Below are 27,057 nucleotides of genomic sequence, written 5' to 3' on the forward strand. Positions count from 1 at the left end.
AAGAAGGAGGGAATGGGTTTGCCGAAAGCAGGTTGAACAGCGGGCAGAGTGGGCTGTCGGTGTTGCGGGCGCAGATGGCGTTCAATCACCTGACGCTCTCCCACTTCCCGTGCTGGCCCCAAGCTGAGAAACCGCAGCAGACTTGCGATCAAACAGCAGCCGACCTATGGGCCGTCGAATGGCCCAGACCCATGTTTGCGCCGCCTACCTGGCGGCACCACGCCGGTCAAAGCCCAGTGGCATCAGTTACGAAGCGTGTCGGCCCCCAGGCTCTCTCGCAGAACCGCATTACAGTGGTCCCAGCACAAGCGGCATGAATGTGCGCTCCAGCTACCGCTGCCCCGCCGACTTGCCGCCGCCGCCGCCGGTGCCGCCGCCGGTGCCGCCGCCGGTGCTGCCCACCAACAGTGCAGCGTGCGGCCGCCCCGGCTGTCTACTGCATGATGTCGTACGCACGGAAGGCAGCCTTGAACCGCTCCGTCCGCGCCTCCTCCTCTGCCTTGCTGGCCGCACACGCCTTCCAGTCCGCCCTGCACCGCGCCAGGGCAGGCAGGGCAAGGCAGCACCAGGTTAGGGCCACGCGGCACAGGCCGGCACGCTGGGAGGAGGACCTTGAATCCGGAGCTGAGGGCTGAGCGGTGGCGAGGTCAGCGTCCCACCAACCAATGCATCCCTGCTGAGTGCCCACCTTTGGGGCACGCCCGCCAGCTCAGCCAGCACCTCCCGACCATAGTTGAGCGGGAAGCGCTCGCCGTAGGCGATGGGGTGCACCAGGCGGCTGCCGTCGGGCAGCACCGCAACAAAGTACTCGCCCTCCCCGACTGCAGGCGGGCGGCAGGCAGGGCAGCGGGAACGGCGGGCAGCATGCTGGGTGGGGCATGCCGGACAGGTGGGGTCACAAGCTCTCATTGCCCCAGCGGGCACACACACACAACAAAAACAAAGTAAATCATGCATCCTTTCCCCCAACCACCACCACCGCCTCCCGTCCCCAGCGGCCCTCACCCCACCTGCGGCCTTCAGCTGCTCCCGTGCCGCCGCATCGCCCGCCACCTTTGGCAGGTGCTGCAGCTCGAAGCCGTGCCGCGCCGCGCCCCGCTCAAACGCCTCCTGCGCCTGCTTGGCAGCAGCGGCTGCACGCAAGGGAGGGCAGGGCAGCAGTGCCGCGCAGGGCATGTCACAAATTGCGTTCTGGATGGTAGCCAGTTGCATGACCTTCATCAAATGAACACCGGCGGCGAAGGTGGCAGCTCGGTGCAGCTGGCTGGTGCCGCCACACAGCTGGAAAATGGGGCCACACGGGCGCACATGGAACTGCAATGGCGTTGAAGTGGCAGTGGTTGCCGCCGCTCTTGCGCAGGGCCATGTACCGCTCGAATCCCACCAGCTCCTTGCCGGAAGCCGCAAAGCAGCTGCGCAGCGCCGACACGTACCTGCAGGGACACAGCCTCCCTCTTTGGCCGTCAGCGCAACGGCAGGTGGCCGTGAAACCGGCACTGGCAGTGCAAGCAGGCCCAGCAGCAAGGGCAGGCCTTAATCACTGGGAGTTGGGCAGCCCCCGCACCGCTGCATTTCCTCGGTGGCGCTGCTGGGGGCTGCCTGCGAGCTGGCAAAGTGCTCCACAGGCAGGATGAGCACGTGTTGGTCGGTGATGGCCCCCTTGTCAAGAGCCACGTAGCACTCCTCGCCTGCGCAGTGCGTGGTGGGAGGGGAAGGACAGGGGGCAACTAGTAAGGCAAAACGATGGAAGGGCAGCGCATTGGGTATGGGAGAGGAGAGAGATATAGAGGAGAATGCCTGGGGTCAAAAGAAGAACTGGCAAGAGAAGGCCAGAGGGCGAGAACACCAGGCAAGCCGCCTGTAGCAGCGGCAGAGCGCAGCCAGCCGTGCAGGCGCGCATGCTGCGGCGGGGCGCGCACCCACGGACGCAACCAGCTCAACGTCGGCATTGGGGTTGCTCAGGCAGAACCAGCACCCCTCCACGGGCTTCGCGGCGCGCGCCTTGGCTTCAGCGCCGCTGGTGGCGGCATCTATGTATAGCGTGCGGCCCATCAGCTCTGCGTGCAGGCAACGCAGGCGGCGGTGACGCATGGCGTGGTGTCGGGCCCAGCCGGCGCGTTGTGAGGCAGGCAGGGTGGGCGGGCCGTGGCCAGCGCACGGGCAGGCTCGCGGGCACAAGGCAGCCGGACAGGTGGCGGCGCGAGCGCTGCCGCCGTCTCACGTGAGCCGGTGACCTGGCACGCCCGCTCCATGGCTTCCACGCTGTCAAACTGGATGTGGCAGAAGGCGTTGAGCTTGCCTGCGGCGGCAGGCAGGCGGCGGGGCAGGCTGGCAGGACCAGGTCAACACAGCGGCGAAAACAACAAAGTGGCACCCTAGGCCAGCCAAACCAACAGAGTGTGGAGCGGGCTGAGCTGGTTGCTGGCACTCCCCAACCAAGACCAGAGACCGCAATTACTGCTGTGACAACCATACAGTCCCAAAATGCTGCCGCGACCTGTGGCAGCAGTGGCGGCGACATGCGAGGTGGGGCCACCCACCCTCCTTGTTGGTGCGCCGCACCAGGTCCACCACCGTGCCGCACTGGCTGAAGAACTCCACCAGGTCGTCTTCGGTGGCCCTGCAGTCGGCGGCACAGGACAGACACGTTGATAGCAGGCAGGCAGGCAGACGGGCGGGCAGGCAGGCAGGTAAGAAGCATGGGCACAAAAAAGGACAGGCAGGCAGGCAGGCCAGCTGCGCAGCGGCTGGGGCATGCCTGAAGGGCACATTGCGCACAAAGGCCGTCTTGCTCTTGTCCTTCACAACATCTTGCCGCCCTGCAGGCAGCAGATGAAACATAGAATCAAGGGGCGAGTGCAGTTGGAGGTCCAAAATCAGAAGGCAGAGGCTCAGGGAGCTGCATCCTCATGCGGACAAACACCAGCCAGCAACACCAGACAGCAATGGGGTTGCGTGTCAGCCCCACCCCGCCGCCTCGCCCACCTAAGCTCGGCGCCGCGACGGGCAGCCGCTGCTGCTGCCCCCCCTGCTGCCGCTTGCCGCCGCGCTGCTGCCACCGCCAGTCCTGCGCCCCAAGCTGCTCATCGTCCATGGCATCCGCCCCGCGCTTTCTACTGGCCACCTCGTAAGGGCACTTGGTCGTACCCTCTGGCACCGCCGTCAGCTGCAGGGGTGGCAGGCGCAGGGAGGGAGTGAGCAGGCAGCAACCCGACTGAGGACCGCAGATGGCAGCGAGGGACGGCCAGCAACATGCCATCATGCGCAACAGCATTCGTTCGCCTGTGCGCCACCAGGCCGCCGCCCAGCACACCTGCTCTGGCGTCATCTCTGCGGCAGGCGTCAGTGCCAGCGCATGCAGCCACTTCTGCTTGCTGGTGTTGCCCACCTGCGCAGCCCAGCGCAGGCCAGCACACGCCCATCTCCACATGAGCAGGGCCCCAGGCCTGTTAGGGAGCCAGCTTCCCAAGCAGGACCAAGGCAAGCGGGCCGACCTGCTCCACCCACCCACATTCTGCCACACCCAAGCACTCCAGCCCGGCCAATCCGCCATAGCACGCACCTCTGCCAGCCCAATGAAGCGCGTCGCGTGCCCTCCCGCACCCAGGTCGGAATTCAAGTAAGGCGCGCGGGCAAAAAATGCGCGCTTGCCTGCTGCCACATGGTACCGCGGCCGGCACGCCAGGGCCACCTCCGCACACATGGCAGCCCCTGCACAGCAGCGCCAAGCCACATGCCGTGTGAGCCGATGGCAACCCAACCAACCAGGCAGGCTGCGCTCTCAAGACCAGCAGAACGAGGGCACAGCCGCAGGCAGGCGTGCCGCCTGCCTTGCACAAGCACAGCTGCCGCCGGTGACGCCCCCTTTCCTGAAACCGTCCTCCCCGCCCTCTGCAGGCTTGCAGCCCTGCCACGCACCATCCAACGGCACGCCCTGCGGCTTGGCGGTATCGGGCAGCCCATCGCACAGCCCTGCCGGCCACTCGCATGTCAGCAGCACATCGATGTCACCCTCTGCCTTGGCCAGGCCCAGCTTCAGCCGGTCCACATCTGCGGTCGCCACAGGGCAGGGCAGGGCAAGAGACAGGAGCTGTAGCTTAGCTGTAGAGCGCACGCCTTGCGGTCCTGCCTGGCAGCGAGCCAAGGGCACCCCGACTGCTGGTTTGGTACTGTCTGTCAGTACAGCCAGGGTGCATGCAGGGCATGCCTGCGGGCCACCTGGGCGCACCGCTCTCTGCGTAGTATCGGCAGCCGGGGCCGACGCTGCTGGTGCCGGTGGGCTCCTGTGTCCTAAAGGCAGCTGCATTGTACTGGCCGTCCAAGAAGGCCACCAACAGCCCGCCCACGGTGACCACGCCGCTGCGCCCCAGGTACTTCACATTGCCCTCAGAGGCTGCAGGCGGGCGAGAGGGGCGGCAAGGGCGCGCCGCGACCGATCGGGTGCAGCGCGGCGGGCGTGGCGGGCACGGCACCCGCTGTGGCGGCCGGGAACGGCTGTGGGGACCGCCATGCGGCATCAGCAGCCCTGGGGGTGGGCTGGTGCTGAACAAAGGCAAGGGGCCCGGAGCAGGGGCACGCACCTGGCAGCGCCTCGAGCGCCTGCTTGCTGCCGTGGCCCCAGCCGCCTACAAAGTAGGTGGGCACTGGCGCCTTCTTCTCCCCCGTGATGTATGGCAGCAACTCCCCGCTGTACTCGTCATCGTCAGGGCCTGCTCAGGCAGCAGCCAAGCAGTGGTTTGGTGTTGCGCCTCGGGGGCCGGCAGCGGCGGCGGGAGGCGGGCGGCGGCGGCGGCACCGCTTGTCACGGCCGCGTCCCACGCAGCGTGGTGGATCTCTTTGCGGATCGCAGCCGCCGCTTGCCCTGTTCACTTAGCGTGCCGACTGGCTGCGGTGGGCAGCGGCAGAGCCTCACCAGAGCCCGCAAAGAACCCTCCGGTGCACAGCAGCATGTCAAATGGTCCATTGGAAGAATTGACAGCTGCCACTCGCTTGAACAGGGCCTCGACCTTGCCCCCAACATCGCCAGCGAATAGCACCTTGACCATGGTGCCCTTCAGCCCTAACTTTGCGCTCGTGGACTTCGGAGAAGCACCCTCCCGTGGCCATGTATTCTGGCGGCCGAGGCAACAGCAGTACGGCGGCAGGACGTGGCGGCGGCGGTTAGCAGTGCTATTACAAGTGCGCAAAACGGGGTCTTGAGGAACGAAAATGAAAGGGTCAAACACAAACACATGTCGCAACGGGCACACCAAATCACATGCCTGAAATCAGAGGGAGTACTGAGGCAGCTTCAAGCCGCAAGTCGCCGAAGCGAGAGGGACGGGGGCGGGCATGCCTGCCTCAGTACACCTCTGCATACGGCAGGTTGAGTTGGCAGTCGTCCCCAAAGCTGGTGATGGGCACATACACCCCCATCCCCATCTCCTCCACTAGCTGACGGAACACGGGCTCCATCTGCAGCAGCAGGCGGATCACAATGCATGGGTCGGAAGTCGCGCTGACACACAAAAGTCGCTGCTGCCTGGTCTGGCCCTGCCAGCTCAGCAGCTCCTCCCATGCCCACGGCTGCCCTGCTCACCGCCAGGAAGTTGGTGAGCGAAGCCTCGCCCATGCTGAACGCCTGGGTGTGCGGCAGCTGCAGCGTGAACGTGTTGGGCTGCACAATGTGCCGCACGCCCATGTAGCGCGCCACCAATGCCTGCCATGCGCGGTGGTAGTAGCTGCCCCTGCAGGTGGGCAGCAGGCAAGCATGCAGCCAACCAAATCAGCACGTGCAAATCTTCCTGCAGCGCCCGCGGCACACGCCCCAAGCCAGCCAGCCAGAGCAGCTGCCCCGCACCGGAGCCGCTCGTCGCCCCAGGGCACATGCTGCCGCCGCATCATTGTGAAGGGCGCAAAGCCGGGCTGCGGCACGATGGGGTAGCCATCGTCATCATCGCCGTGCATGTCACCTGCGCTCCAGGGAAGCACGCCACGTCAGCGCTGCGCCCGCTGGGCCAGCCGCCCCCGGCAGCCGCCGGGGTTGTGCCGCTGGCCGGCTGCTGGGGCGCCACCTCCTCCTGCGCTGCCTCCTAGGCACGTGCGCCCACCCAACAGCCTACCTCTCCCCGCCTGCCGCCACGGGGGTGGCGGCGGCGTGTGCGGCGGCGGGTGCGCACGGTGCAAGGAACACTGTGCGCAGTGCAAGGCAGTGCAGGCAGGCCCCCCTACCGGATGTTTTCCGCCGCCGTTTGGACGCACCCGCCTCAAACCACAGCAACGGCAGCGCCGCATCCTGGCTGCTGCTGAAGCCACGGTCACTAAAGACCCGGACCTTGCCATCCACAAACTTTTTCCGCAGAGGGAACTTGCCGGCGTCTGCGGCGGCGGCCGGAGGGAAGCAGGCACGGCATGCGGGTGAGGGAGGGAGGACGGGCTGCCACGTGTCGGCATCGGGCGCGGCAGGCGCAGCCATGCCGTGCTGCACAGCGCGGCGCCCGGCAGCGAGCTGCCACGCCGGCCACCCCAGGCCCACCTGCCGTCACTATCGTCATCGCATTCTTCACCGCCGATTCCAGGGAGCGGCCGCGCAGCGTGGCGGCGCCGCCGCCCGCGCCCTCGTGCACGTAGCGCGGCGGCGACAGCTGGAAGGCGGGCAGCACGAGGGCGCCGCCGCCGCCCATCTCGCGCGCCGCGCGCTCCCAGCGCGAGCTCGAGTTGAGCAGCTGCCACACGTCCACCGCCGCAATGTCAGAGTCAAGCAGCACCACAGCGTGCCGCTTGTCCAGGTCCTGCTGCAGGCAGGCAGGCAGGCAGGCAGGCAGGCAGGGCAGGCGTGATGAACTCTGTGTGAACAGGGCGTGAGCACACTTCCTGCTTGTGCGTGCTGCAGGTGCCACAGAGGCAGAGCAGGCAGGCTCGGTGCGCGCAGGGCCCATGCCCGCGCCCACCTCCTGCTGCTGCAGCGCCAGGAGCGCCTTGTTCTGCAGGGCCGCCTGCGGGATGAGGCCCGCGCCCGCGCCCAGCTGCTCTGTCATCTCCTCGGTCCACAGCTCGGCCTGGAGGTTGCACACGCCTGCAGGAAGCCGGGTGGGGCCAACCGGGAGCAAGGCCACGCAGGCGTGAGGCCAGCTGCGAAGGAGCAGCGTGCACAGCCCATGCCATGTACACGACACACATGCGCAGCCCTATTCCCCGCACACCAGCCAGCGCCACCCCACCCCGTCAGCGGGTCCCCTCCGCGCCGCAGCCGAGGCCGCCGCACCCACCCACCTGTCTCCTCTGCGCGCTTCTGCATGTCGCGCACGCGCGCCCGCAGGCGCTCCAGCGACCAGCCGCTGTACTGGCAGCGCCCGCCGCCCAGCCCCAGCATTGCCAGCCACGAGCTGCCTCGCCGCAGCTGGTCGGGCGTGGCCACCTCGTCCACGCAGGTGAAGCGGCGGGCGGAGGAGATCGGGGCGTACACGACAGCCATGACGGTGTGGGGCCACACGGCGCAGTGGGCCTGGAGCAGCGGCAGCCTGTCGAGGGGTGGGGGGTGGGGGGCCGGGGTGGCGGGCACTGTTAGTCAAAAGATGTGCTCGAAGGCAGGAGGGATGCAAGGGACGGCGTGCATATGCGCCCAACAGCATGCTGCGGGGATGCAGATGGTGAGAAGGAGCAGGCTTTCAAGTCTGACCCCCAGCTCTCTGGCGCCTGTGTAGGGCGGACAGCGACTGCCCTAGCAGCGCCAGATTTGGGCGCCGGCCCCGACAGACGTGTTTCTCACGGCCGCCGCCTCACCTGTCAATGTGGAGCGTGACGATGGCTGTGGCATTGCCGGAGACAGCTGGCTTGCCGCCGTCCCAGGCGCCCGCGCGCTTCAGTTTGGGCAGCGGCGGCGAATCGGGCGTGGGCGCCCGGCACCGCTCGTTGGCGCGCTTGTAAGCCGTGGTGTTTGCCGCCAGCAGGTTTGCCGACGCGCCGCCCACCCGGCCGCTCACAAGGTGGTCCAGCACCGCCAGGCCCGTCAGGTCGCCGGTGGCCAGCGGGCGGGCCAGAAGCATGCGGCGCTGCACCGACCCTAGGCCGCCGCTGCCGGAGACGGCGAAGAGCAGCATGGCGGTGGCGGCCAACGACCACAGCGCCAGGGGCCAGATTCCGGCCGTCTGCTTCTTCAGGCTCATGTTTGCAGGCGGCTGGGGTGCCGCGGCGCGGGGTGGATGGGCGCAACGGTCGTTCAGCTGCGCAGATGGATGCTCCAACCCCAGGCGGTAGCAGCAGGCCCGGGGGTGGCAGCACGTTCACCAGCCGGGGGCGGGATCGGAGCCTTAAGATAAGCGCTGAATTCGAGTCCTGACGCGGTTTGGCGGGAGTTGCACGTGGGCCCTGCCGGCGCCGGCAGCGGTGGATCGGGCAATCCCAACGCGCTGGGGCAGCCCAGGCACGGCCGGTGGGGGCGGAGAAGCGCTAAGGGCTGCTGCCTGGGAGATTCCCACCAGATGGGCTCCCCCGATTCGAGAAGTTGGGCGTGGTTGTGCACAGGGGGCTCTTGTGCCTGAGGGTTGCAGGCCCAGGGGAGGCCGCCAGGCCAGCCGAGCGGCCGATCCCTCCCGCCATTCGGTGCATGCCTGCCGCCGCTCGCGCACGATATTGCGCTTGCCAAATATCTATCTGTGAAACTAGCTCACTGTGCTTGGCAGCCCTGCTCTGCCAGCCCACAATGATGCCCAACTTCATGATGATGCCGGGGTCTATCACCAGCTGGCCTCACAGATCCCAGGCCGCATTGCGGCGCGCTCGCCATTTTGCCTCGCTCGGCCCCAACCGCCGGGGTCGGCGGCAGGGGCGGTTGCGTGCCGGCAGCAGGGTGGGGCTGTGGTGGCTACGGCCACCACAGGCTGGCTTGGTTCCAAATCCGATTGAATGCTTGCAACAAACTCAGTGAACAAAACAACTAGAAGCAAAACAACTAGAAGGCCTGCTGAGCAGGGCGCTTCTGCCGCCGCCGCTGCCGCCACCAAAGCGGGTTGCCCGCCACAGCCACGCGGGATATTTCTGTGTTTATTTGCTCCCGGCGGGCCAGCAGGTGGTGTGGCATCTGCAGGCTAGCTACCATGGCTCCCCCGCTGCGCCATCTGGTGGGGCCGCGGCCCCAGGCGGCCCTGCTTAAAACCTGCACAATGCGATCCATGCGTGCTCAATTGCATTCCATCCACCACAAGCCGCCTCCAGGGCTCGTTTTCCGAACGGCCTTACAACAGCCCTCAAAACCCTCGCCGGCAACCCCCAAACCCTCCCTACCCGCTCTCGGACATTCTTGTGGCGCACCATGATTGATCGCCCTGGAAACGAAAATGCCGCGGCGGGCACACCAGAGACTGCGGCCGCTCCGTCGCCGCCCGTGGCCGTCGTGGTCGGCGCCGGCCCCGCTGGCATCCTGACGGCGGTGGGCCTGGCCCGTGCCGGCCTGGACGTGCACGTGTACGAGAGGCACCCCTCCCCGCTGGTGGCAGACTCCTCCGACAAGCACCGGGCGTTTGTCGTCATGCTGCACCCGAGAGGGCGGCGGGCGCTGAGCGAGGCCGGCTTTGATGTCTCCGCCTTCGGAGGGGCCGACCTGCAGCCGGTGCAGTCCATGGCCTTTGGCGCGGGCAGCACGCTGGACACGTGGAGCACGAGCTTCCCCGAGCCGCGCCTGGTGGGCAGCCGCCATGCCTTCTGCCGCTCGATGGTGGCGCAGGTGGAGGGAATGGGACTCAACATTTCTTGGCATTTCGAAACCTCGTTCGAAAGCCTGGATCTGGAGCGCAAAACCGCGCTGTTCTGCTCCGAGAAGGGGCATGGCGGCAGCGGCAGCAGCAGCCCGCGCGGCCATGTCCCGCGCGGCGGCGTCACCGAACAGCGCTACGACCTGCTGGTGGCTGCCGACGGCGGGTGGAGCCGCTTGCGGCGCGCCGCGGAGAGGCAGGCCCCGCAGCTGCGCAGCAGCATGGAGCAGGCGACGGCTCGCTACAAGGTGTTTGAGGGCCTGCCTGCCGCAGACGGCTTTGCCACCAACCAGATGCGCGCACTGGCGGCTTCGGGCGCGGGCGGCTTCCGCCACGCCGCCGTCGCCTTTGTGCTGGCAGACCCCGCCAGCGGCGCCTGCCGCGGCGTCCTCTCCATGGATGAGCATGCCTGGAACGGGCTGGAGTGCGCGGCGGACTTCGAGTGCCTCATCTCCCAGCAGTTCCCCTCGCTGCCAGCAGCGTGGAGGGCACCGGTGAGCCGCGCTGCGTGCTGCTGGGGTGACAGCAGAGGTTGCCCGTGTCGGCAACTGCTGCAGGACGGGCTTGCCAGCATTGGCGGGTCCATTGCTGTGCCGCTGCACCCGCACCCCCGGTCCTCTGTCGTCTGACTACCCTGCCCGCTCCCCTCCCGCTGCCTTGCCTCAGTTGGCCGCCCAGCTGGAGCAGCGGCCACTGGCTGTGTCGGGCATGCGGGTGCACGCCTCACAGCTGCACGGCCCCTCGCTGCTGCTGGTGGGGGATGCCGGGCACGGCGTCACTCCCCGCACCGGCAACGGCATGAATGCGGCCCTGGAGGATGCCTGGCTCATCTCCCAGGTCAGCATCTTTGCTCACTGCCTCCGGCTCAGCGCCAATCCAAGCCAATTCCTTCGGGAACGCCTAATAGAATCGCCAAGGCTTCGGCACAGGCCTCCCCGGGACCCATTCACTACGAGTGGGGGGTACTGCACTTGGCGCGTCAGGCAGATCAAATAATGGTCTAAAGCTAGACGTTAAAACCGGGAAGTTAAGCCTGTGGAGGCTCTTCCCCACCTTTACCTTTACCTTTGCCTCCTCCCTGCGCATGCTGACTGTTCCCAGCATGTAGCCTGCTCATCTGCCAGCGGTGCGCTGCATCGCTCCATGCACACTGCAACTCACGCGCCCCTGCCTGCCCCTGTCTGCTGCCGCCGCAGCTGCTCAAGGAGAGCGGCGGCGACCTGGCCTCGTTGCCAGAGGCCTTCACCAAGGCTTGCCTGTCCGACGCCCAGGCGCTGCTGTGGCTGGATGCCAACGCCGCCGCCCGGCGCGGCACCTCAGCCTGGGGCCGCCTCCACCCCGCTGCGCTGCTCAGCGGCGCCAGCATGGTGGGGCGGGGCATGCTCAGCAAGGCCACGCGCGGCTACGTGCGCCCCGGCTCGCTGCAGCTCATGAACGAGGGCTGCGCTCCCTACGCCGATGTGAAGCGCCAGATCGAGCGCGACCGCCTGCTGCTGTCCACGGTGGGCGCGCCGCTCACCGCGACCTTTGCGCTGCTGACCACCGTGGCCGCCGTGGCTGGCCGGCTGCGGGGCTGAAGCAACAAGCAACATGAGAACCCCCACACAACCCCCTAAACCCTCTTCCTCCAAACTGCGGTTTGATGTTTTGTTACTGCCCAAGCTCTGTGTGCCATCCCATGTTCAGCTCAGCTCGAGCATCATCTGGCCCTGTGTCTGCTTGTATGTCCGTTACCTGGCTGCTGCCCTCAGACCCGCACGGCATGCCAACGCTCTGCACATTTGTGCGCTTTTGAACTCTGTACATTTGATCAGTTACCTGCTAGCACTCAGTAATGCGCTTATAATGTCGCCTGGCGGCCAGGAAGGCGGGCGGACCCTAGAGAGGAGAGAGTCTTTACCAGCAGCGGCATGAGATGGGTCTGCATCCTCGAATCTGTGAGCTGAAGGAAGCTTAAGAGGCTGACGGTGCAGCAGCACCCTGACGATGCAGCGCAGAGCTGGAGGCGCTTGGGCGCCACATCAGCTCCAGGTCACCTGTCGATGCATCAATTGCATCCAGTTATCGTATAACTGTGCCCATGCCCATCATCATGTCGGCACCAGATGCGGCGCCCAGGGAGCTGCTCGAATGGTGCCGCACTGGTGGCGTGGTCTGGACCGGCATCGAGGCCGGTTTCGTCCCTGAAGGCTGGAGAGGGGTGCTGGCAACCCAGGACATTCCTGCCGGTGCGGAGGTCTCCCGCCACCGCCGCAGCCACCTGCCGACTTGCAAAGCCGCCGCCTGGCGGCAAGCGTGCTGCCCAGCCCTGCCTTGTCCGCGCCTCCAGGCACCTGCGTGCTGCGCGTGCCACGCCACCTGCTGATGAGTGTGGAGAGCGCGAGGCGGGATGCAGAGCTGTGCACCGCACTGCGGCAGCACAGAGCGGCACTGACTTCAGACCAGGTGCAGTGTACACTAGTGTTGTGTCGACCTTCTGGCCTGATGTCCTGGCCGGCTGTTGAACACCGACCGCCTCTATCTGGTGCAGGTGCTGGCGGTGCACTTGCTGTGTGAAGCGTCCAAGGGAGCGGCCTCCTTCTGGCAACCTTACCTGCGCAGCTTGCCGCCCCGCTACACAACCGCCATGTGCCTGACAGCAGACGAGGCAGCAGCGCTGCAGGCGCCGCACGCAGTGATGGCAGCAGCAGCCGCAGCTGCTGCCGCCGCGGAGCACCACACCGGCGCGCTGCCGCTGCTGCGTGCGCTGGGGCTGGCGGCCAAGTGGCGGGGGCGCGGCGCCTGGCTGTGGGCTGCCTCCACGCTTTCCAGCCGAACCATGTACCTGCCCTCTGACTCAGCAGGGGCACTGGCCCCCTTTGGAGACCTACACAACTACCGACCGCCGCCGCCGCCCTACATACCCACATCGCCCCAGCTTCTCGCCGCGGCCGGCGCGCTGGCGGCAGGACCAGACGCGATAGCAGGGCAAGCAGCAGCAAGGGCGGCTGCAGGGGAGCCACCACCACCACCAGCTGCAGCCAGCCCTGGCGTACGCGACGCAGAGGCGCACAGCGCGGCAGCGGCGGTGGCACGTGGCGAGGAGTGTGTGGCAGGAGATGGGCACCTGGATGAATCGGCCGATGAATACTGCATCACCGCCCGCGCAGCGTGAGCCTCGCTGCAACGCATTGCGTGGTGTGGGAGTGGGTGGCAGAGGGGTTTGGTGGGGCAGCGGCCTGCCCTGCGGTAGTGCGACAGCGCTCTCGGCCCCACCTGTGGCACATCGGACAGCGCTCGCATGCCCCTGCTGCGCCATGCTGATCCTGTCCGCCCAAACCCCACCCCACAACCCTGTCCTGCTCGGTGACCCTGCTCCCTTGCCTTGTTCCTCCCATACAGCTACGCTGCGGGCGACCAAGTGTTCCTCTGCTACGGCCGGCATACAAACCTGGGGCTGCTGGAACACTACGGCTTTGTGCTGGCTTCTAACCCGCACGACACTGCCCCGCTGGCGCCGCAGCTGCTGCCTGCCGCGGTGCAGCGGCAGCTGGCAGCAAACGGCGGTGGCAGCAGCAACGGCGGCATGGAGCGGGCGGCAGAGGCTGCGGCATACCTGCACGCCAGCGGGGCGCCTTCCTGGGAGCTGCTGCGTGCGCTGCGCATGGGCTGCGCCACGTCAGCGGAGCGCAAGACCCGCGCCCACCTGGCCCTGGCCGACCAACCCATCAGCGCCAGCAGCGAGCGGGCGGCCTTTGTAGTGCTGAGGAAAGCATGCGGGGCCGCCCTAGCTGCACTGCCCACCAGCATCGAGCAAGACGAAGAGCAGCTGGCAGCGCTGCAAGCAGCTGCACCAGGTCTCCCTGCCGCTGAGCAGCAGCCTGAAGCGCAGCAGCAGCAGCAGCAGCAGCTGCAGCAGGAGCAGCTCGGGAGCGCAGGGCAGCAGGACGCGGCTCGTGACGGGCTGGCGCAAGCGCAGGATGGCGCTGCTGTGAGCCCCCAGCACTTGGAGAGGATGCAGGTTGTTGTGAAGTGGCGCCTTCTTCATAAACGCATTTTGCAGAGGGGCATCGCCCTCTGTGACGCATTGTTGGCAGCGCTCGGCACCTTGCCAGGAGCAGCGCCACCAGACGTGGGACCCCAGGTGGCGGCGCTGTGCCGAACACCGCGCTGGTGATAGTAGGCACCTGTAAGAAAAGGGCTTACAGCTGGCAAGTAGTTGGCTGGGAGCATCACATCAGATAAAGAGTGGGATCTGGGAAAGCAAAGGAGGATGAAAGTACTCGGGACAGCAAACGCATTTCAGGGGGACTTGCAGTGTCAACGGCTTCTCGACTCAGGGTTGGGAAATCTCAGAGGGATCAAAACAGCAGCAGAGGCAGCGGAGCACAGTGATGGTACAGGACAGGAGGCAGGCCCCTGGCAATCTGACGGCGGCTCAGAAGGGGATAGGTAGCTGGACGGCTGCCACAGTGTGGTTGGATGGATGGATGGATGGCAGCAGAAAACGGAGGGGGTCAAGGTGGTGGGAAATGGTAAACAGAATGCACATCCCACTCAGCAACAGGAACAGAAACGCGGGACCAAAGGCGGCGCTACGCCTCTGCAGCTCTGGCTTGGCCTGAGGGCTGCAGGCCTCAGCGCATGGCGCCATACATGTCCAGGCTGTCGAGGTAGCCGCTGGCAGAGGCGGCGAGCAGGATGATCGCTGGGGGCAGCACAAAGAGCGCGGCCACGCCGGCAAAGAAGGGCCCGTCGTTGCGCTCGCTTGCCTGCAGGGGTGGGGCAGGGCAAGGTGGGGTTTTGACAGGCGCTGGCAGCCAGGACAGCAGCGGGTGCTGCGGGCGAGAGGAGGCTTGCAGGGCGGCCTCTCCCGACCTGCCAAGTCGAGGCCCACCTGCTCAAAATACTCCTTGCGCCGCTTCTGCCGCTTCTCGAGCGCGGTCAGCGCCTGCCACGCCTGCGCCGCCTCTGGGGCGCCGCCCTCCGCCTCCTGCTGCTGCCGGTACTGCGCCTCCAGCTTCTCGGCAACCGTCAAGCCGCCGCGGCCGCCCGCCGACGCGCCGCCCTCGTCGCCGCTGTCCATGCTTTCGCCCGAGGAGGCGGCCTGGACGATGGCGGACAGCAAATCGTCGGCGGCCTCCGCCGAAGAGTCGCCGGCAGCGGCGGCCTCGCCCTGCTGCTGCTGCTGCTGGCGCCCGGGGTCCTGGGTCTGCTCGCGCTCGGCGGCCGCCGCAGCCCTCGCCGCCACCACGTGCTGCGCCCACTCCGGGATGGGCTCCCGGCTGAGCAGCAGGGTGATGGTGTCAGGCACGCGCATGCGCACCGCCTGGCGCACGTGCCGCAGGCTGGAGCTCTCGTTCAGCTGCCACACCTCGTTGGGGCGGATGGGGTCGGACACCTGCAGCAGCTGCTGGCCCGGGCGCACCCCCGCGGAGGCCGCCTCCGACCCGGGCGCCACAGAGGCGATGACGATGGCATAGCCGGGGCCCGCCCGCAGCCGTGCCAGCGTCACTGTCGCCTTCATGTCCGCGCTGGCAAGCTCCACGCTGCGGGGAGTGGGTAGGGGTGGTGGTGCGGTGCTGGTTTGTGCAAGGGAGGGCGGCTGTGGGATTGCCAGCCAGAAAGCGAGCACCGAGGGAAGGCACTCCCGGGAACGCACCTGCGCTGCCCCGCCTGCGCCTGTTCTGCCGCAGCCGACACCTCGGTGGCCTGGGCCACGGCCCTGCTGCGAGGGCGTGGGCGCGCTGCGCCGCCGACTGTGCCGCACGCGTGCGGAGTGCCGCTGGCTGGGGCGAGGCCCTGCCGCCGCTGCCCGGCCGCCAGTGGCCGCTGGGTGCCGCATGGGCTAACTCCATGCCCACTCTTCACATGCCTCAGCGCAGGGAGAGCCATCCAACGAGCAGGGAGTAGAGTTCAGGCCAAAACTACGACTGCGCCAGGACCGGGTACACTGGACAATGCAACGCAATCCGCAGTAATAACGAGGCGTGCCGGGTGTTGGAGGTGCGCAAAGGTGTCCAAAGTGGCGTGGCGCCCTGATGCACAGCACGTAGCAGGGAGATGAAGCTGCCAAACGCAGCGCCTGCGCGAATGTTTCACTCTCATTGTGATCCACTCACCAGCCCGCTTGTCCTCGCACCTCTCACCTGCTTCCACTTGCCCAACAGACAACGCGCCATGGTGGCGTCGCTCCTGCCCTCACGGGTGCACCTCAGCAGGCCGCCTGCCGCTAGGGGCAGTCGACCGCCGTCTCGGACGTTGCGGGTGGCGGCTTTCGCGCTGCCCAAGCCCCCCGCAGACCCGGAAGGGCCCGGAACGGGGAAAAGGTGCGGCTTGGGGCCGCCTGCGCTCATTGAAACATGCCCTGGGGCCTCCTGGCAGCCTCCGAGACCAGACCGCCGGCCCCTGGGAACTCCTCCTTGGATCCCCCCACGCCAGCGCTTTTTGCCGGCACAGCCGCCCTGCTACCTAGCCAGTGTGTCCAGGCCATGGAACCCTCGCTCTTCCCCTGTACCCCTCCTGATCACGCCCGTTGCTGCCGATACTGGCGAGGCGAGCAGGCCCTTTCTGCTCGCTCATTCGAGCGACTCCGCCACCACCGGTGCTAACAACCACCCCAGTGCCTCCGCCGCTCCTGCTCCTTGTCTGCCCGCAGGCACTACCCCGACCCGCTGCACGGCCAGTACGAAGTTCGCCTCCGCTCTGAGCAGCAGCAGCAGCACCACGACATGATGTCTACCGAGGCCTGGTACCGCCTCTTCCCGCTGCTCACCCACGCCTCCACCCCGCTGCGCATCGAGGACCACGAGCCGGCGGGGCTGAGTGCTAAGCACCTCGGCGACGCGGGCCCCTCCACCGGCCGCCGCAGGTGAGCTTTGTCACCTGCCGTACTTGCCTTTGGTGCCCACAGGCCTGCCGTGCACCTGGCCTGGACATGTGATGAGTAGGAAATAAGTGCCTGTTGGGCAGTGCCCCATGCCCTCCTGCGCCTTTGCTCCCTGTGTCCAGGCGCCCAGCGCCTGCGGACAGCTCCACCACGGCCCAGCGCCAGATGCTGCCCTACCCCGACGCTCGGGTGGACCTGAAGCGCGAGGTGTTGGCTCGCCACGCGCCCGAGGTGCTGCTGGCGGCGCAGCAGTGGCTGCACAGCCAGCGCCGCCCAGAGGCGTGAGGCGGCAGCAGCGTTGCCTGCCCCTGCATCCCTCAATAGAGGGGCAGCCGCCACCCTTGGTCAACGTATTCGGCTCAGCCTCGCCCAGGAACACGTGTACAGGACGTATTGGCGGTAGATGTAGCAGAGCAAGCACTAGCGAGCGCTCATCACCCGCCCCTTCTGTGCTGCGCCCTATCCCCAAGTGAAGCGCCAATTACAGCAGACTGAGTGCCTTCGGTCCCCAGAGCTTGTCTGGCCTGCCGCACCAAGTCGTCTCTGTTTCATTACAACCCATGCCCTCCCTCCCAACACTTGGAAGCTGCCTTGCTTCTCCTATTTTTGTGCCTTTGCACGCCGGCGCCTCTGCGCACTGCCTGCCACTCAATCAGCAAACTCTCGAGTGCACCGGCTTCAATGCCTGTATCCCCACCCGGGTGTGCCTTGCATTGCCACGCCGTGCTTTGCCTTCCGTTGCCTTGGCAAGATAGAATAGCCTTTCCAGCGGGCGCATGTGTACACTAGCCCTGAATTGCGTGTACTGTAACCCGTAGGGGCCGCGCTTCCCATTCTGTTGTTCTTTCGTAACATTTTAACTTACACCATTGCTGGGCGAGGGCAGGCAGCAGCGATCACAGTCCAGGAGCTGGCCATGAGCAGCTGACCGTATCATAACAAAAAATGAGCAGCCTGGCAAGAAACCAAAAAATCATCGGAAGCAGTCAGGCAGTGCTAGCATTAAAGAGTTGTACACACGTTGTAGCCATCGCCAGCCGAGGGCTCCTCGTTGGCAGCAAGGGATTGGTCCTGCTGCATCAGGCGCCCGGGTACAGGAAGAAGTGGTCCATGCACCACAGGTAGGCCACCATCCTGCAAGCAGGCAGAACGCGAGGCATCAGCAGTACGCAGCGCAGCGGTGGCACGTGGGTGCAGGGCCAGCGTGACAGGCTCGCTGCCAGGAACGCTGTTTGCAAGAGTTGGGCCTGGAATGCAGCATCAGCGACAAGTGTGGCTGGGGGAAGGGGCTCACCAGCATGGGATGGCCACAAATGCGCAGACGTATTGCCAGAATATCAGAGCGCCCATCTGCAGTAAGCGGCAGGTGGTGGAAGAACAAAAGAAAACAAAAGAGAAACACTCAAGGGTGGTGGCCCCATTCTAGCCAACCACCACCCAGCCACCCACTCCAGCACACCTCTCGCTCCCGGTTGCCCGACATGCTGGCTATGTTCTGCATCTGGTTGGCCGTCGGCACGCAGAACTGCAGGCAGGCCGGTGCCGCAATGCAGCTGGAGCAGGGTGGTGTGGCTGGGCATGCGGCGGTGCTCACGTCAGCACAGAATCCTGTGCGGCAGCCGCAGCCCGGCGCAGTCCGGCAGCCTGCTCAGCTCACCTGCTGCAGCAGGATGAAGGCATAGACGGGATCTAGGGGCTTGTACCAGCCCAGCTTCACGAAGCCCACCACCACCACAGCGCCGATGAGCGGCAGCACCGCCATCCGGATGAGGACGACCAGCAGGAGCGGCCGCCATCCCAGCGCGCGCGTGCCCGAGCCCGGGCCCTGCACAGCATGCCAGGGCAGGCAGCCACGTTGAGCAGGCAGACACTCCCAGATGCCACATGCCAGTCACTCAGCAGCCATTGCTGGTGCTAATCAGGCGCAGTGTGGAAATGCCCAGCAGTGCGCCCCGCCGGTCACCTGGCTCTCAAATGCCGCATAGGGAGCCCCAACCCACCTTGGACAGCACAGAGCCCAGCACAAAGGAGGAAACGAAGATGAGGGCGGCTTGGATGCTGAACAGCGCCCCCATGAGGAAGCCCAGGGTGGCAGACTGCAGGCAGGGGCACGGCGGGCAGCAGGGGACGTGTATGGGCGCCAAGGAGCTTTGACGGTTGTGAGGCCTGGGCCCTTGATACGTGCATTCCCAATGCCTGCAGGACCAGCAGGCATGGTACTGCAGGTCAGCAGGGCCGGGGGCCAGGTAGCCGGGTCCCCACCTCGATGGGGAACAGCAGGTCCTTGATGGGCGTGATCACTCCCACGATGAACCCCAGCCCCGCGCCGATGCACGGCATGCGCAGCACGTTCTCCCGAGTGAACAGCCACACCAGCCGCAGGTACCGCCGCGCTCGGGATGGCGGCCGGGGCGCGGGCCGCTCGTCGAGCTGCTCCTGCGCTCCAGGCTGCCCCTCCTGCACACCACCAGCCATCACAACCTCTACGACAAGCGGCGCTGCTGCGCGCGACTCGGTGCCAGCTCCCAACCCTTCTCCATTCATCTGGCTGCCAGGCAGTCTATCAGGGCTGCCTGCGGCGCTGCTGAAGCTGGCAGCTCGTGTGCTGCTGCGGCTAGGGACCTGAAGCACCATGGGCATGCTGCTGGTGCTGCTCCCCTTCACTCTAAGAGCAGGGGCATCTGATCTGGCATGGTCAGCACCGGCGCCGCCGCCACTGCGTCTACTGCTGCTGCTGATTTTGCTACTGCGCTCGCTGCGATCATCGGCGCCGCCATCGCTGCTGCTGTCGGCGCTGAAGTCAAGCGCAAAGGACCGCACATCGGGATGCGCCTGAATGGCTGCTGCGCCGCCTGCTGCAGCGCTGTTGCCGGCAGGCTGCCCTCCTGCCGCCATGGCTGCATCTAACGCCTGCCCTGGAACCAACAGGGGACCTCCTTGGCCGGATGTGCCAACTGCATGCGCCAACGCAGTACCATCCATGTCCTGCCTGCTGGTGCAGCAAAACAAGCATGCCATTGCTCAGTATAAGTACAGCAGGTTGTCAATGCCGGCGCAAGCAGCATCCAACACGCATCCCGTCCACTGGCATGTCCTTACGTGAGGTCAGGTGGGCTGGCCGTTGTGTCAGCCACAACAAGGGTGGCGGGCGGAGGGCTTCCTGCGACAAGCCCAGGGCTATTCCGCTGGAGGGCAGCCATGATCACAACCTCGGACAGGTTGCTGATCTGCTGCACAAAAAGGGCGCGCTTCTTGAGCAGCCAGATGGCAATGGGATCTGCAGCATTTGGGGATCGACAATGGAGCGATCTATCGGCACACCAGTGCCGCTCCTCCCAGCGAGTGATGGGGACAGCAGGCGCATGCTGTCCCTGGTGCCGCAGCCTGCCCCCTGCCTTGGCAAGCTGCTCACATGTGAACATCTGCGTGGCCGCAGTGCCGATCGCGATGTATCCAAAGCCCATGCTGGTGCACTGGTCTCCAAGCACTGCAACATGGCAGGGGTGGTCAGTCCCAGGCCAGATGGCAGACGCAGGGCGCAGCCCGGTGATCCCCGGTGCACAGATGAATGCACAGCCCAGCATGGTGGCGTTGTTCACCTTGGTAGAAAGGCAAGTCATCATGCTTGCAAACGGCAAAGACGATGAGCAGCGGCAAGCTGTTCAGGTTGCCAAACCCGGAAGCTGCCACTACATGGTACCGTAGTGGCAGAGGTGTGCGGACAAGCCAGTTAGAACCCCACCCCATCAACATGCCTAGCACGTTGCTGCAGCAGCCAGACAGGCAGGCGGGGAACGGAAGCGCGGGATGGGGAGGGAAAACGGGATGGGCAGGAGAATGGGTGACACACACACACACACACACACACAATCTGCATGGATGTCACCTGAGAACGCTGTTGGCCGCAAAGGGCAGGTAGCTGGTTACAGTGGACACGTCTATGTTCTGGGCCAAGTTGAAGAAATTGAAGGCCGGTAACAGAAGGTTAAAACTGATTATGGAAAGCTTGCGGCGAGTGGCCGTTTCCACAACGCCCTGCACTGGGTATAGGGATGCGTAGAGCTCAAGGCGGCAACGGGCGAAGCATGCCGCAAACGCTCGAGGTTTTACTGACCCTTAAGGTGTACCAGAACCCTGGCGCCATAACCAGCACCACACGGCCAGAAAGGAGCTCACGGCGGCAGGCCGTGGGTCAAAGTTCATGGCGGACAGCTCCTGCTACACTGGCCAGCGCCTCCGGATGAGCTGGGCTGCCTACCAGCCGTGGCTGCGCTGGCTGCTACGCAGGCACATACGGCCTGCACTGATGACACAGAGTAGCGCTTACTTCTGCAGTCGGGCGCTGGCGGCGGCGGCAGCGCTCAGCGGTGGCGGCAGCAGGGCTCCGTCAGGAGATGTGGCATTAGCGGCGCATGGGGTGCGGCGATTACTTGGAATGCAACTGGCGCGTTGCAGGAGCAAACATGGCGCCTGGACGCAACAGAGGCGGTAGCGAGAGTGGTTGCTGCTCAGCTGCTAGCTACCAATTGAGTGTTGCACCAAGAACGGGATGAGAGGGGTGCCGGGGCAAGCCACCCCGCTCCTGGCTAAGCGGCAGGCCGCCGCCAACCTGGCGGTCCAGGCGGGCAGGCGCTGCATGGACGAGGACCTCCCTGATGCCTGGCAAGCCAGGCAAAGGCCCATGCATTGCTTACATGATGTGAGGCGTACACGCAGACAAGCATTAATTTAGAGGATCAATAAAAGAAGGCAGGCGTGTGGGGCACTGGGCTGGCAGGCCCGTGGCGATGGGCGTCCTCGCTGCTGTTGCAGCAAAAGTGGCGAGGGAAGGAATACTGCAGTTGAGTGAGAACTACCCTAGCACGCATTGTGTGTGCATGCGAGCGCGCCCCGCTGCCTGCTGGCTGCGAGCGGGTTCGGGTGGGCCGGACGCCTGGTGGGCGCTTTGCTGGCTCCGCCGTCATAGGCAGCAGGTGCAGGCTGGCAGGGGGCGCGCTCCCTTGCTCTATGTCTAAATCTGCTACTGGCTGGCTGCCGCTACTGCTCGGTGCCACTGCCTGCGGGGTTGCCGGCAGCCGCCATTGCCTCGGCGATGCCGGCGACCAGCTCGGGCAGAGTAGGCATGCGCCCTGTGTCTAGCTTGGAGAAGATCGGGGTGCCATCGTAGGAGACTTCAAAGGCGCCCGTCCCCAGCAGGTTTTGGCGGACCGTGTTGCCTGCAGCGAGGAGTGTAGCATGGGCGGGCGCTTGGCAGGAGTTCAACAGCAGGAGGCATGGAAGCTCCCAAGGCGAGCTCATCTGGCCGGCGCGGCCGGCCCGTGAAGGCTTCCCTGCCAGCAGCAAGCTGCGTAAGCTGCACTAGCGCCGCTGCAGCAGTGGCAGCGGGCAGCGGCAGGTGCGCACCGATGAACCAGGCTCCCATGAGGATGCCGACCTTCTTCTCCTGCACAGCCTGCCAGGTCTCGGGCGGAAGCACGATGCCTATACGAGCCAGGTACGGCGCGGCCTGCGGCCCTGACAGCACCACGGCCGCCAGCACAAACTGCGTCAGGAGCACCAGCTGGGCCAGCAGCGCCTGGGTGGGCGGCGGCGGGTGGTTGACTAGGGTGACGGGCAGCGACTGCCCAAAGTGGTTCTTCAGCGCTTGTTGCACTTGCAACGCAGCGCCTTTGAAGGATCAGCTGACGCAGAAGGAGAGGAGCACGCCGCTTGGGGCGGTGGGAGCAGTCTGCAGCAGAGGGTCACAAGGCGGCGTTCAGCGGGCGGGAGGCGGGCGGCGGGTGGTGGCAGGTGCGGGCGCTCTCACCTCCTGCGCCGCGCTTAGCTGCGCGGCGGGCATCAGCCAGACCGCGGCCAGCAGAACAGCAGCCACTGCTGCAGCCTGTAGGCCCCGAGCCATAGGTCGTAGCGCCCAGCCCTCGCCGGTTCGTCCCAGCAGCGAGTGACTTGCGTGAATGGGGCGTCAATAGCTAGCTGAGCACTGCACTGCAGCCGGAGTGCCGCGCTTTTCCAGCTCCTGCATTTCTTGCCTGGTTGGCAGCAGCAGTTTGATCGCAGTTGACAATCGCAGAGCAATTGACAGAATAATCCGTTCCCCGCCACAGACTGAGGAGCCTAGGGCTGCATGTTTGTTTGCTCAGAGCGGCCGCTAGCCCGTCTGCTGCACTCTCTCTGCCCCTGCTCGCCCTTGCGGCCTTTCCATAGTAAATCCAGTGCGCCCAGGAAGCGATCGGGTTGGGCCAACACTGTGGCAGTGCAGGCGGCAGTCCCAGCAGCGGCGGTGGCGGCGGCGGCGATTTGCACTGCGGTGCCCTCCACAGCAGCAGCTCGCATGGAGCCCCGAATACTGTGCAGCAGCTTCCTGGGAGAAGCAGCATGCCCCTCGGAGCAGCAGCTGGCGGTGGTGCTGCTCAACTGGACCCTGCCGGCGCTGACGCCGCGCCTGTGGCACAAGGGTGGGGTGGCTCTGGGCCGTGCATCCTGCAGCTGGCACCTCACACAACCCCTGCCTGCACATGCACACATGCAGACATGCCATGCTCGCCCACCAAACACCTGCACACGTACCTCCTCCCCTGCTGCAGCCACGCTGCGCGTGTGCGCCGACGGTGGCGCCAACCGGCTTTATGATGAGCTGCCGGGCATGCTGCCGGGGCAGGCGGCAGAGGCAGTACGGTCGCAGTACCTGCCTAGCGCCATCCAGGGCGACCTAGACAGCATCCGTCCCGACGTTCTGGCCTTCTACCGCCAGCACGGGGTGCCGGTGCAGGACCTGTCGGGTGGGCTGACAACTGCACCTCGCATGGCACATGGCGGGTGCATCTGGTTGCCAAGGCACCGACAGGCTGCGCTGCTCGGGTGCTGCGCTGTGATTGCCAGATGGAGCCTGCCTGCCGCCCTCTGCCCACGCCCGCTGCTGCCGCACCCTGCGCAGCCGACCAGGACAGCACCGACCTTCAGAAGTGCATTCAGTTTGTGCGGCAGCAGGCAGAGGAGCGGCGGCTGGAGCTGCGGCATCTGACACTCGTGGCGCTGGGTGAGGGGCTGCTGCACCGCTGCATGGGCCTCCATTGCTTGCGACGCATGTTCCAGCCTTCCGTTGGTCCCCGTCTGAGCCATGCCTGAGCTGTGCTGTGCCGTGCAGGAGCGCTGGGAGGGCGGCTGGACCACTCGCTGTCCAGCCTTAGCACGCTGCACGCCCACCGTGACCTCAGTCTCGTGCTTCTGGGTGACGGCAACCTGGCCCGGCTGGCGCCAGCGGGGCGCTGCATCATCCGGCCGGACCGGCGGCTGGAGGGGCCCTCGTGCGGGCTAGTGCCATGTGCAGGGCCCGCGGTAGCTAGCAGCAGGTGAGCGAGTCGAGGGCAGCCATTGTCTCTGTCCACCTGTTATTGGCTGCTGAGCCGTGACTCACTCTCTGGCTGATCTGGCCCTCTCCTTCTCCCCCGCCGCCTGGCGCAGGGGCCTGCGATGGAACCTAGCAGACATGGAGATGCGCTTTGGCGGGCTGGTTAGCACCAGCAACCTTATCGCGGAGGATGAGGTGTATGTGGAGTCGGATGCGGACCTGGTGTGGACCACGCAGCTTCACACCCCGGGCCAACCCAAATGACAGCTGGCCAGCCCAGGCCAGCACCGACTGACGCCATGCGGTGGCGTGCTGGGCGCTTGTACGCAGTTTGCACTACACACATCTATCGGGTCCTACTCATTTGTATGTTGTTGTGTACTCATCACCAGTTGACATCATGAAACCGAGAAGCGGGAAACTGAGAGGCACTGACGCACAGCAGGGAAACTGACAGCGCAAGCAGTGGTACAGAGGAGGGCGCAACGGCGCCGCGATAACCAGAGATGGCAGGCCAGCAACCAGCCAGCCAGGAGCCAGCCAGAGCTGGCTGGACCACACTAGGCTTGACATGATCAGGGGAACACATGGGCAAGCACGGACGCCGCGTCGCCGCCATGCGCCAGCAGCAGCTCGATGGCGGTGTGGCGGGGCAGGCCTGTGAACTCGCAGACGGTGATGATGGACTGCTCCAGCACATCAATGCCCTGCTCCTCCTCCTCGCTCCCGCCCTCCCCCATCTCCTCGTCTTCGCCTGCAGGCAATGGGCGGTGGGGAGCCCAGGTCAGCCTCCCTCTGGTGGTGCATGGCGGGTGGTGCATGGCGGGCAAGCACCGAAACATCCACAAATGACCGCTGCTGCAACAGTAGCACAGCAGCAGGCCGCCTCACCTGAATCGCTGCCAAGCCCCCGCACTCTTGGCACGGGCACCTCAGCACCCCACTGCTGCTGTGCAGCGCCGGCCGCGGCGGCCGCCAGCGCCTGCTGCGCCTCGACAGCCATGGCCGCCGCAGCTGCTGCGCCGCCGGTTGGTGCGGGAGCAGGGGCTGCCGTGCCGGAGCCGGCCTTGAGGGCTGGGATGCCAAGGTCAGCTGCAAATCTGTCCTGGCAGCGCTGGAGCTTGAAGTGCGCGGTGTGGAGGCTGCAAGAGCACGTCAGCAGGCATGTCAGGCACGAGGGGGCGATGCAAGCAAAGTCCATGCACAGACAAGGCCCGGAACGGCCAGCTGTGGGCCCACTCGACCCAACCTCATCAAGTTTTGCAGCAGGGCCAGCAGGCGAGGCTCGCGTATGTGGCAGCGGGGGCGCAGGGCAGTCCGCACTGCCTGCAGAAGGGATGCCAAGGGCGTGTCTGGGCAACAAAGGAGCGCGGAAGAACAGGCATGCATTTGGTGCTGTGCGAACACCAGCAGGTGGCAGCCCCACTTGCCGTCACAGCATCCGTCACGCCCTGCTGCTGCTGTTGCTGCAGTGCCGCCGCGCCGTCGCCGCCGCCTCCGCCGCCCGCTGCGGGCAGCGGCAGCAGCAGCGCCAGCGCAGCCTTGAGCTGCGTCTGGAGCAGCTCGGGGTGCTGCTGCGCCAGCGGCGACAGCTGCTGCCGCACAATGGCCAGCGCTGCAGCGGTACCGCCCCCCGAGGCAGGCGCCGCCGCCAGCTGGTGCAGGAAGCGGCAGTGGTGCAGGGCAAAGGCTACGGTGGGGTGGTCTGGCAGGAACGCTGCGTCGGCAGCCTGCAGCTGCTCCAGAGCCTGCAAAGTGCGCACCGCGCCGAGCCGCGTCTCAGCCACCATGCACCAGCACATGCCCGCCATGCCCAGCTGAACAACTTGCATGAAGCATTCCTCACCTGGTCTGCCTGCCCGCCAGCCAGCAAGCGCTCCAGCTGCTGCGTCACCGCACGCAGCTGCTGCTCCGACAGCTCAGCAGGCAGCTCCAGCCGCTCTTCTACTGCCGCTGCCGCCAGCACGCTTCCTCCTTCCGCTGGCCCCTTCCGCGCCAGCTTGCTGGGCCGCGGCTGCTGCTCCTTGAACTCCTCCTGCTGCACCTGCTGCGGCGGCGGCGAGGCCCCATCCACATGCATGCTCTCTGCCCCACTAGCCTGCCCCGCGCTGTCGCTGCCCGTCTTCTGCTGCTGGTCCTGCGATGACGGCGCTTCCAGGCCTCGCCAGGTGGCATACTCATCCGCCAGCTCAGCCAAGAGGCCCTCATCTATGTGCGCCGCCTGCACAAGTGCCCAATCAAACCGACACAGGGTCAAAACTGCTGCAAGGCCGAAAAAGGTGTGAATTGTGCCCGCCCTGCCAAGAGCGTGTTGCCAGGCGGGCACAACCGCAGTTGATTCTTGGAGCCCTCGGAATGCACAACCTCCATTCCGCCGCCAGTTGACAGAAAAGAGAGCCGGCATTACACGAGAACGAGGGGGCTGCCGCTCTCAGAGCGCCAAACACAGAGCAAAGGTCTGCGCAGGAGCCATACGGCAGCAGCAGCAGCCCGGGCATCACCTGAGCAGAGCCACCGCCTCCTCCCTGTCACACCCTAGGCTCGTCCGCAGCGCCTGCACATCATGCTCCCTCACGCCGCCTGCCGGCAGCCTGCGCCCGCCGTCTGCCGGCTCCAGCGCAGCAGGCGGCAGCGCGTCACGCTGCGGCAGCAGCAGCTGGCCGCACAGCCGCTGCGTCTGTGCACTGAAGTTAGGCCACCAAAAGGGATGGAAGCCCGTGTGGTGCTGGTGCTGGTGCAGCAGCAGCAGGTAGCGCGCCAGCTGCGCCAGCTGCGTGCCTCCGCACCCTACCTCCTCCCGCACCGCACGCACCACCATCCCAGCAAACTCTGCAAGCTCGGCGCTGCGGTCACCGCCGCCGCCGCTGCTGCCACCGGCGCCGCTGTTTGCACTGCTGCCAGAAACCAGGGCGAGCATGCAGGCCTTGAAGTCTGAGTAGGCCTCGCAATAGGCGTGCAGCGCCAGCGGTGCCAGCTCGCGCCGCGCCAGCTCTGCAGGACAAGCAGGGGCGGTCGAACGGTGCAGGCTGTGCTCAGGGAAGTGGCGCAACACGGCGGCAGCAGCATGCTGCAGTCAAGCTTCCTGCCCTGTTGGAAAGAGCGCAGCAAGCCCC

General features: G+C 66.1%; 9 protein-coding genes across 9 annotated transcripts; 4 read left to right on the top strand and 5 right to left on the bottom strand.

Annotated features, from left to right (window-relative positions):
• Nucleotides 1–433: 433 nt before the first annotated feature.
• Nucleotides 434–5,045, bottom strand: CHLNCDRAFT_137074 (hypothetical protein; the record flags this gene model as incomplete). Its single annotated transcript, XM_005845386.1, has 16 exons — nucleotides 434–530; nucleotides 689–821; nucleotides 1,011–1,133; nucleotides 1,309–1,433; nucleotides 1,565–1,688; nucleotides 1,920–2,057; nucleotides 2,222–2,299; nucleotides 2,541–2,620; nucleotides 2,708–2,819; nucleotides 2,986–3,166; nucleotides 3,314–3,388; nucleotides 3,563–3,711; nucleotides 3,919–4,050; nucleotides 4,229–4,393; nucleotides 4,581–4,709; nucleotides 4,913–5,045. The coding sequence occupies 16 exons, from the start codon at nucleotides 5,043–5,045 to the stop codon at nucleotides 434–436; spliced, it is 1,974 nt and encodes a 657-aa protein (XP_005845448.1).
• A 295-nt stretch (nucleotides 5,046–5,340) lies between these two features.
• CHLNCDRAFT_137075 (expressed protein) lies at nucleotides 5,341–8,144 on the bottom strand (the record flags this gene model as incomplete). Its single annotated transcript, XM_005845387.1, has 8 exons — nucleotides 5,341–5,454; nucleotides 5,579–5,726; nucleotides 5,840–5,951; nucleotides 6,241–6,357; nucleotides 6,515–6,773; nucleotides 6,930–7,054; nucleotides 7,252–7,499; nucleotides 7,762–8,144. 8 exons carry the CDS (start codon nucleotides 8,142–8,144, stop codon nucleotides 5,341–5,343), a joined length of 1,506 nt encoding a protein of 501 aa, XP_005845449.1.
• Nucleotides 8,145–9,289: 1,145 nt separating this feature from the next.
• On the top strand, nucleotides 9,290–11,305 carry CHLNCDRAFT_137076 (hypothetical protein; the record flags this gene model as incomplete). The annotated part of the gene is made up of 3 exons (XM_005845251.1): nucleotides 9,290–10,222; nucleotides 10,395–10,565; nucleotides 10,925–11,305. The coding sequence occupies 3 exons, from the start codon at nucleotides 9,290–9,292 to the stop codon at nucleotides 11,303–11,305; spliced, it is 1,485 nt and encodes a 494-aa protein (XP_005845313.1).
• A 515-nt stretch (nucleotides 11,306–11,820) lies between these two features.
• CHLNCDRAFT_137077 (hypothetical protein) lies at nucleotides 11,821–13,900 on the top strand (the record flags this gene model as incomplete). Its single annotated transcript, XM_005845252.1, has 5 exons — nucleotides 11,821–11,956; nucleotides 12,058–12,173; nucleotides 12,259–12,878; nucleotides 13,110–13,698; nucleotides 13,823–13,900. The coding sequence occupies 5 exons, from the start codon at nucleotides 11,821–11,823 to the stop codon at nucleotides 13,898–13,900; spliced, it is 1,539 nt and encodes a 512-aa protein (XP_005845314.1).
• Nucleotides 13,901–14,344: 444 nt separating this feature from the next.
• Nucleotides 14,345–15,565, bottom strand: CHLNCDRAFT_137078 (hypothetical protein; the record flags this gene model as incomplete). The annotated part of the gene is made up of 4 exons (XM_005845388.1): nucleotides 14,345–14,479; nucleotides 14,605–15,256; nucleotides 15,370–15,435; nucleotides 15,561–15,565. 4 exons carry the CDS (start codon nucleotides 15,563–15,565, stop codon nucleotides 14,345–14,347), a joined length of 858 nt encoding a protein of 285 aa, XP_005845450.1.
• Nucleotides 15,566–15,887: 322 nt separating this feature from the next.
• CHLNCDRAFT_137079 (hypothetical protein) lies at nucleotides 15,888–16,881 on the top strand (the record flags this gene model as incomplete). Its single annotated transcript, XM_005845253.1, has 3 exons — nucleotides 15,888–16,036; nucleotides 16,366–16,578; nucleotides 16,719–16,881. The coding sequence occupies 3 exons, from the start codon at nucleotides 15,888–15,890 to the stop codon at nucleotides 16,879–16,881; spliced, it is 525 nt and encodes a 174-aa protein (XP_005845315.1).
• A 794-nt stretch (nucleotides 16,882–17,675) lies between these two features.
• CHLNCDRAFT_58621 (hypothetical protein) lies at nucleotides 17,676–22,547 on the bottom strand (the record flags this gene model as incomplete). The annotated part of the gene is made up of 13 exons (XM_005845389.1): nucleotides 22,403–22,547; nucleotides 22,000–22,324; nucleotides 21,638–21,812; nucleotides 20,855–20,925; nucleotides 20,483–20,636; nucleotides 20,196–20,362; nucleotides 20,009–20,083; nucleotides 18,859–19,511; nucleotides 18,597–18,692; nucleotides 18,254–18,421; nucleotides 18,056–18,121; nucleotides 17,891–17,946; nucleotides 17,676–17,730 (listed from the first exon to the last, which is right to left on the bottom strand). The coding sequence occupies exons 2-13, from the start codon at nucleotides 22,016–22,018 to the stop codon at nucleotides 17,676–17,678; spliced, it is 1,755 nt and encodes a 584-aa protein (XP_005845451.1). The 5' UTR covers nucleotides 22,019–22,324; nucleotides 22,403–22,547.
• Nucleotides 22,548–22,993: 446 nt separating this feature from the next.
• Nucleotides 22,994–24,196, top strand: CHLNCDRAFT_11702 (hypothetical protein; the record flags this gene model as incomplete). Its single annotated transcript, XM_005845254.1, has 5 exons — nucleotides 22,994–23,051; nucleotides 23,181–23,375; nucleotides 23,531–23,632; nucleotides 23,741–23,945; nucleotides 24,058–24,196. Coding segments are annotated over 5 exons (699 nt in total), but the record flags the coding sequence as incomplete, so codon positions are not given.
• A 1,887-nt stretch (nucleotides 24,197–26,083) lies between these two features.
• On the bottom strand, nucleotides 26,084–26,935 carry CHLNCDRAFT_58622 (expressed protein). The gene is made up of 3 exons (XM_005845390.1): nucleotides 26,446–26,935; nucleotides 26,284–26,319; nucleotides 26,084–26,170 (listed from the first exon to the last, which is right to left on the bottom strand). The coding sequence occupies exons 1-3, from the start codon at nucleotides 26,859–26,861 to the stop codon at nucleotides 26,149–26,151; spliced, it is 474 nt and encodes a 157-aa protein (XP_005845452.1). The 5' UTR covers nucleotides 26,862–26,935; the 3' UTR covers nucleotides 26,084–26,148.
• Between the last annotated feature and the right edge of the window lie 122 nt (nucleotides 26,936–27,057).

Source organism: Chlorella variabilis, assembly GCF_000147415.1.
Source record: "Chlorella variabilis unplaced genomic scaffold CHLNCscaffold_18, whole genome shotgun sequence".
In the NCBI taxonomy this organism is placed as follows: domain Eukaryota; kingdom Viridiplantae; phylum Chlorophyta; class Trebouxiophyceae; order Chlorellales; family Chlorellaceae; genus Chlorella; species Chlorella variabilis.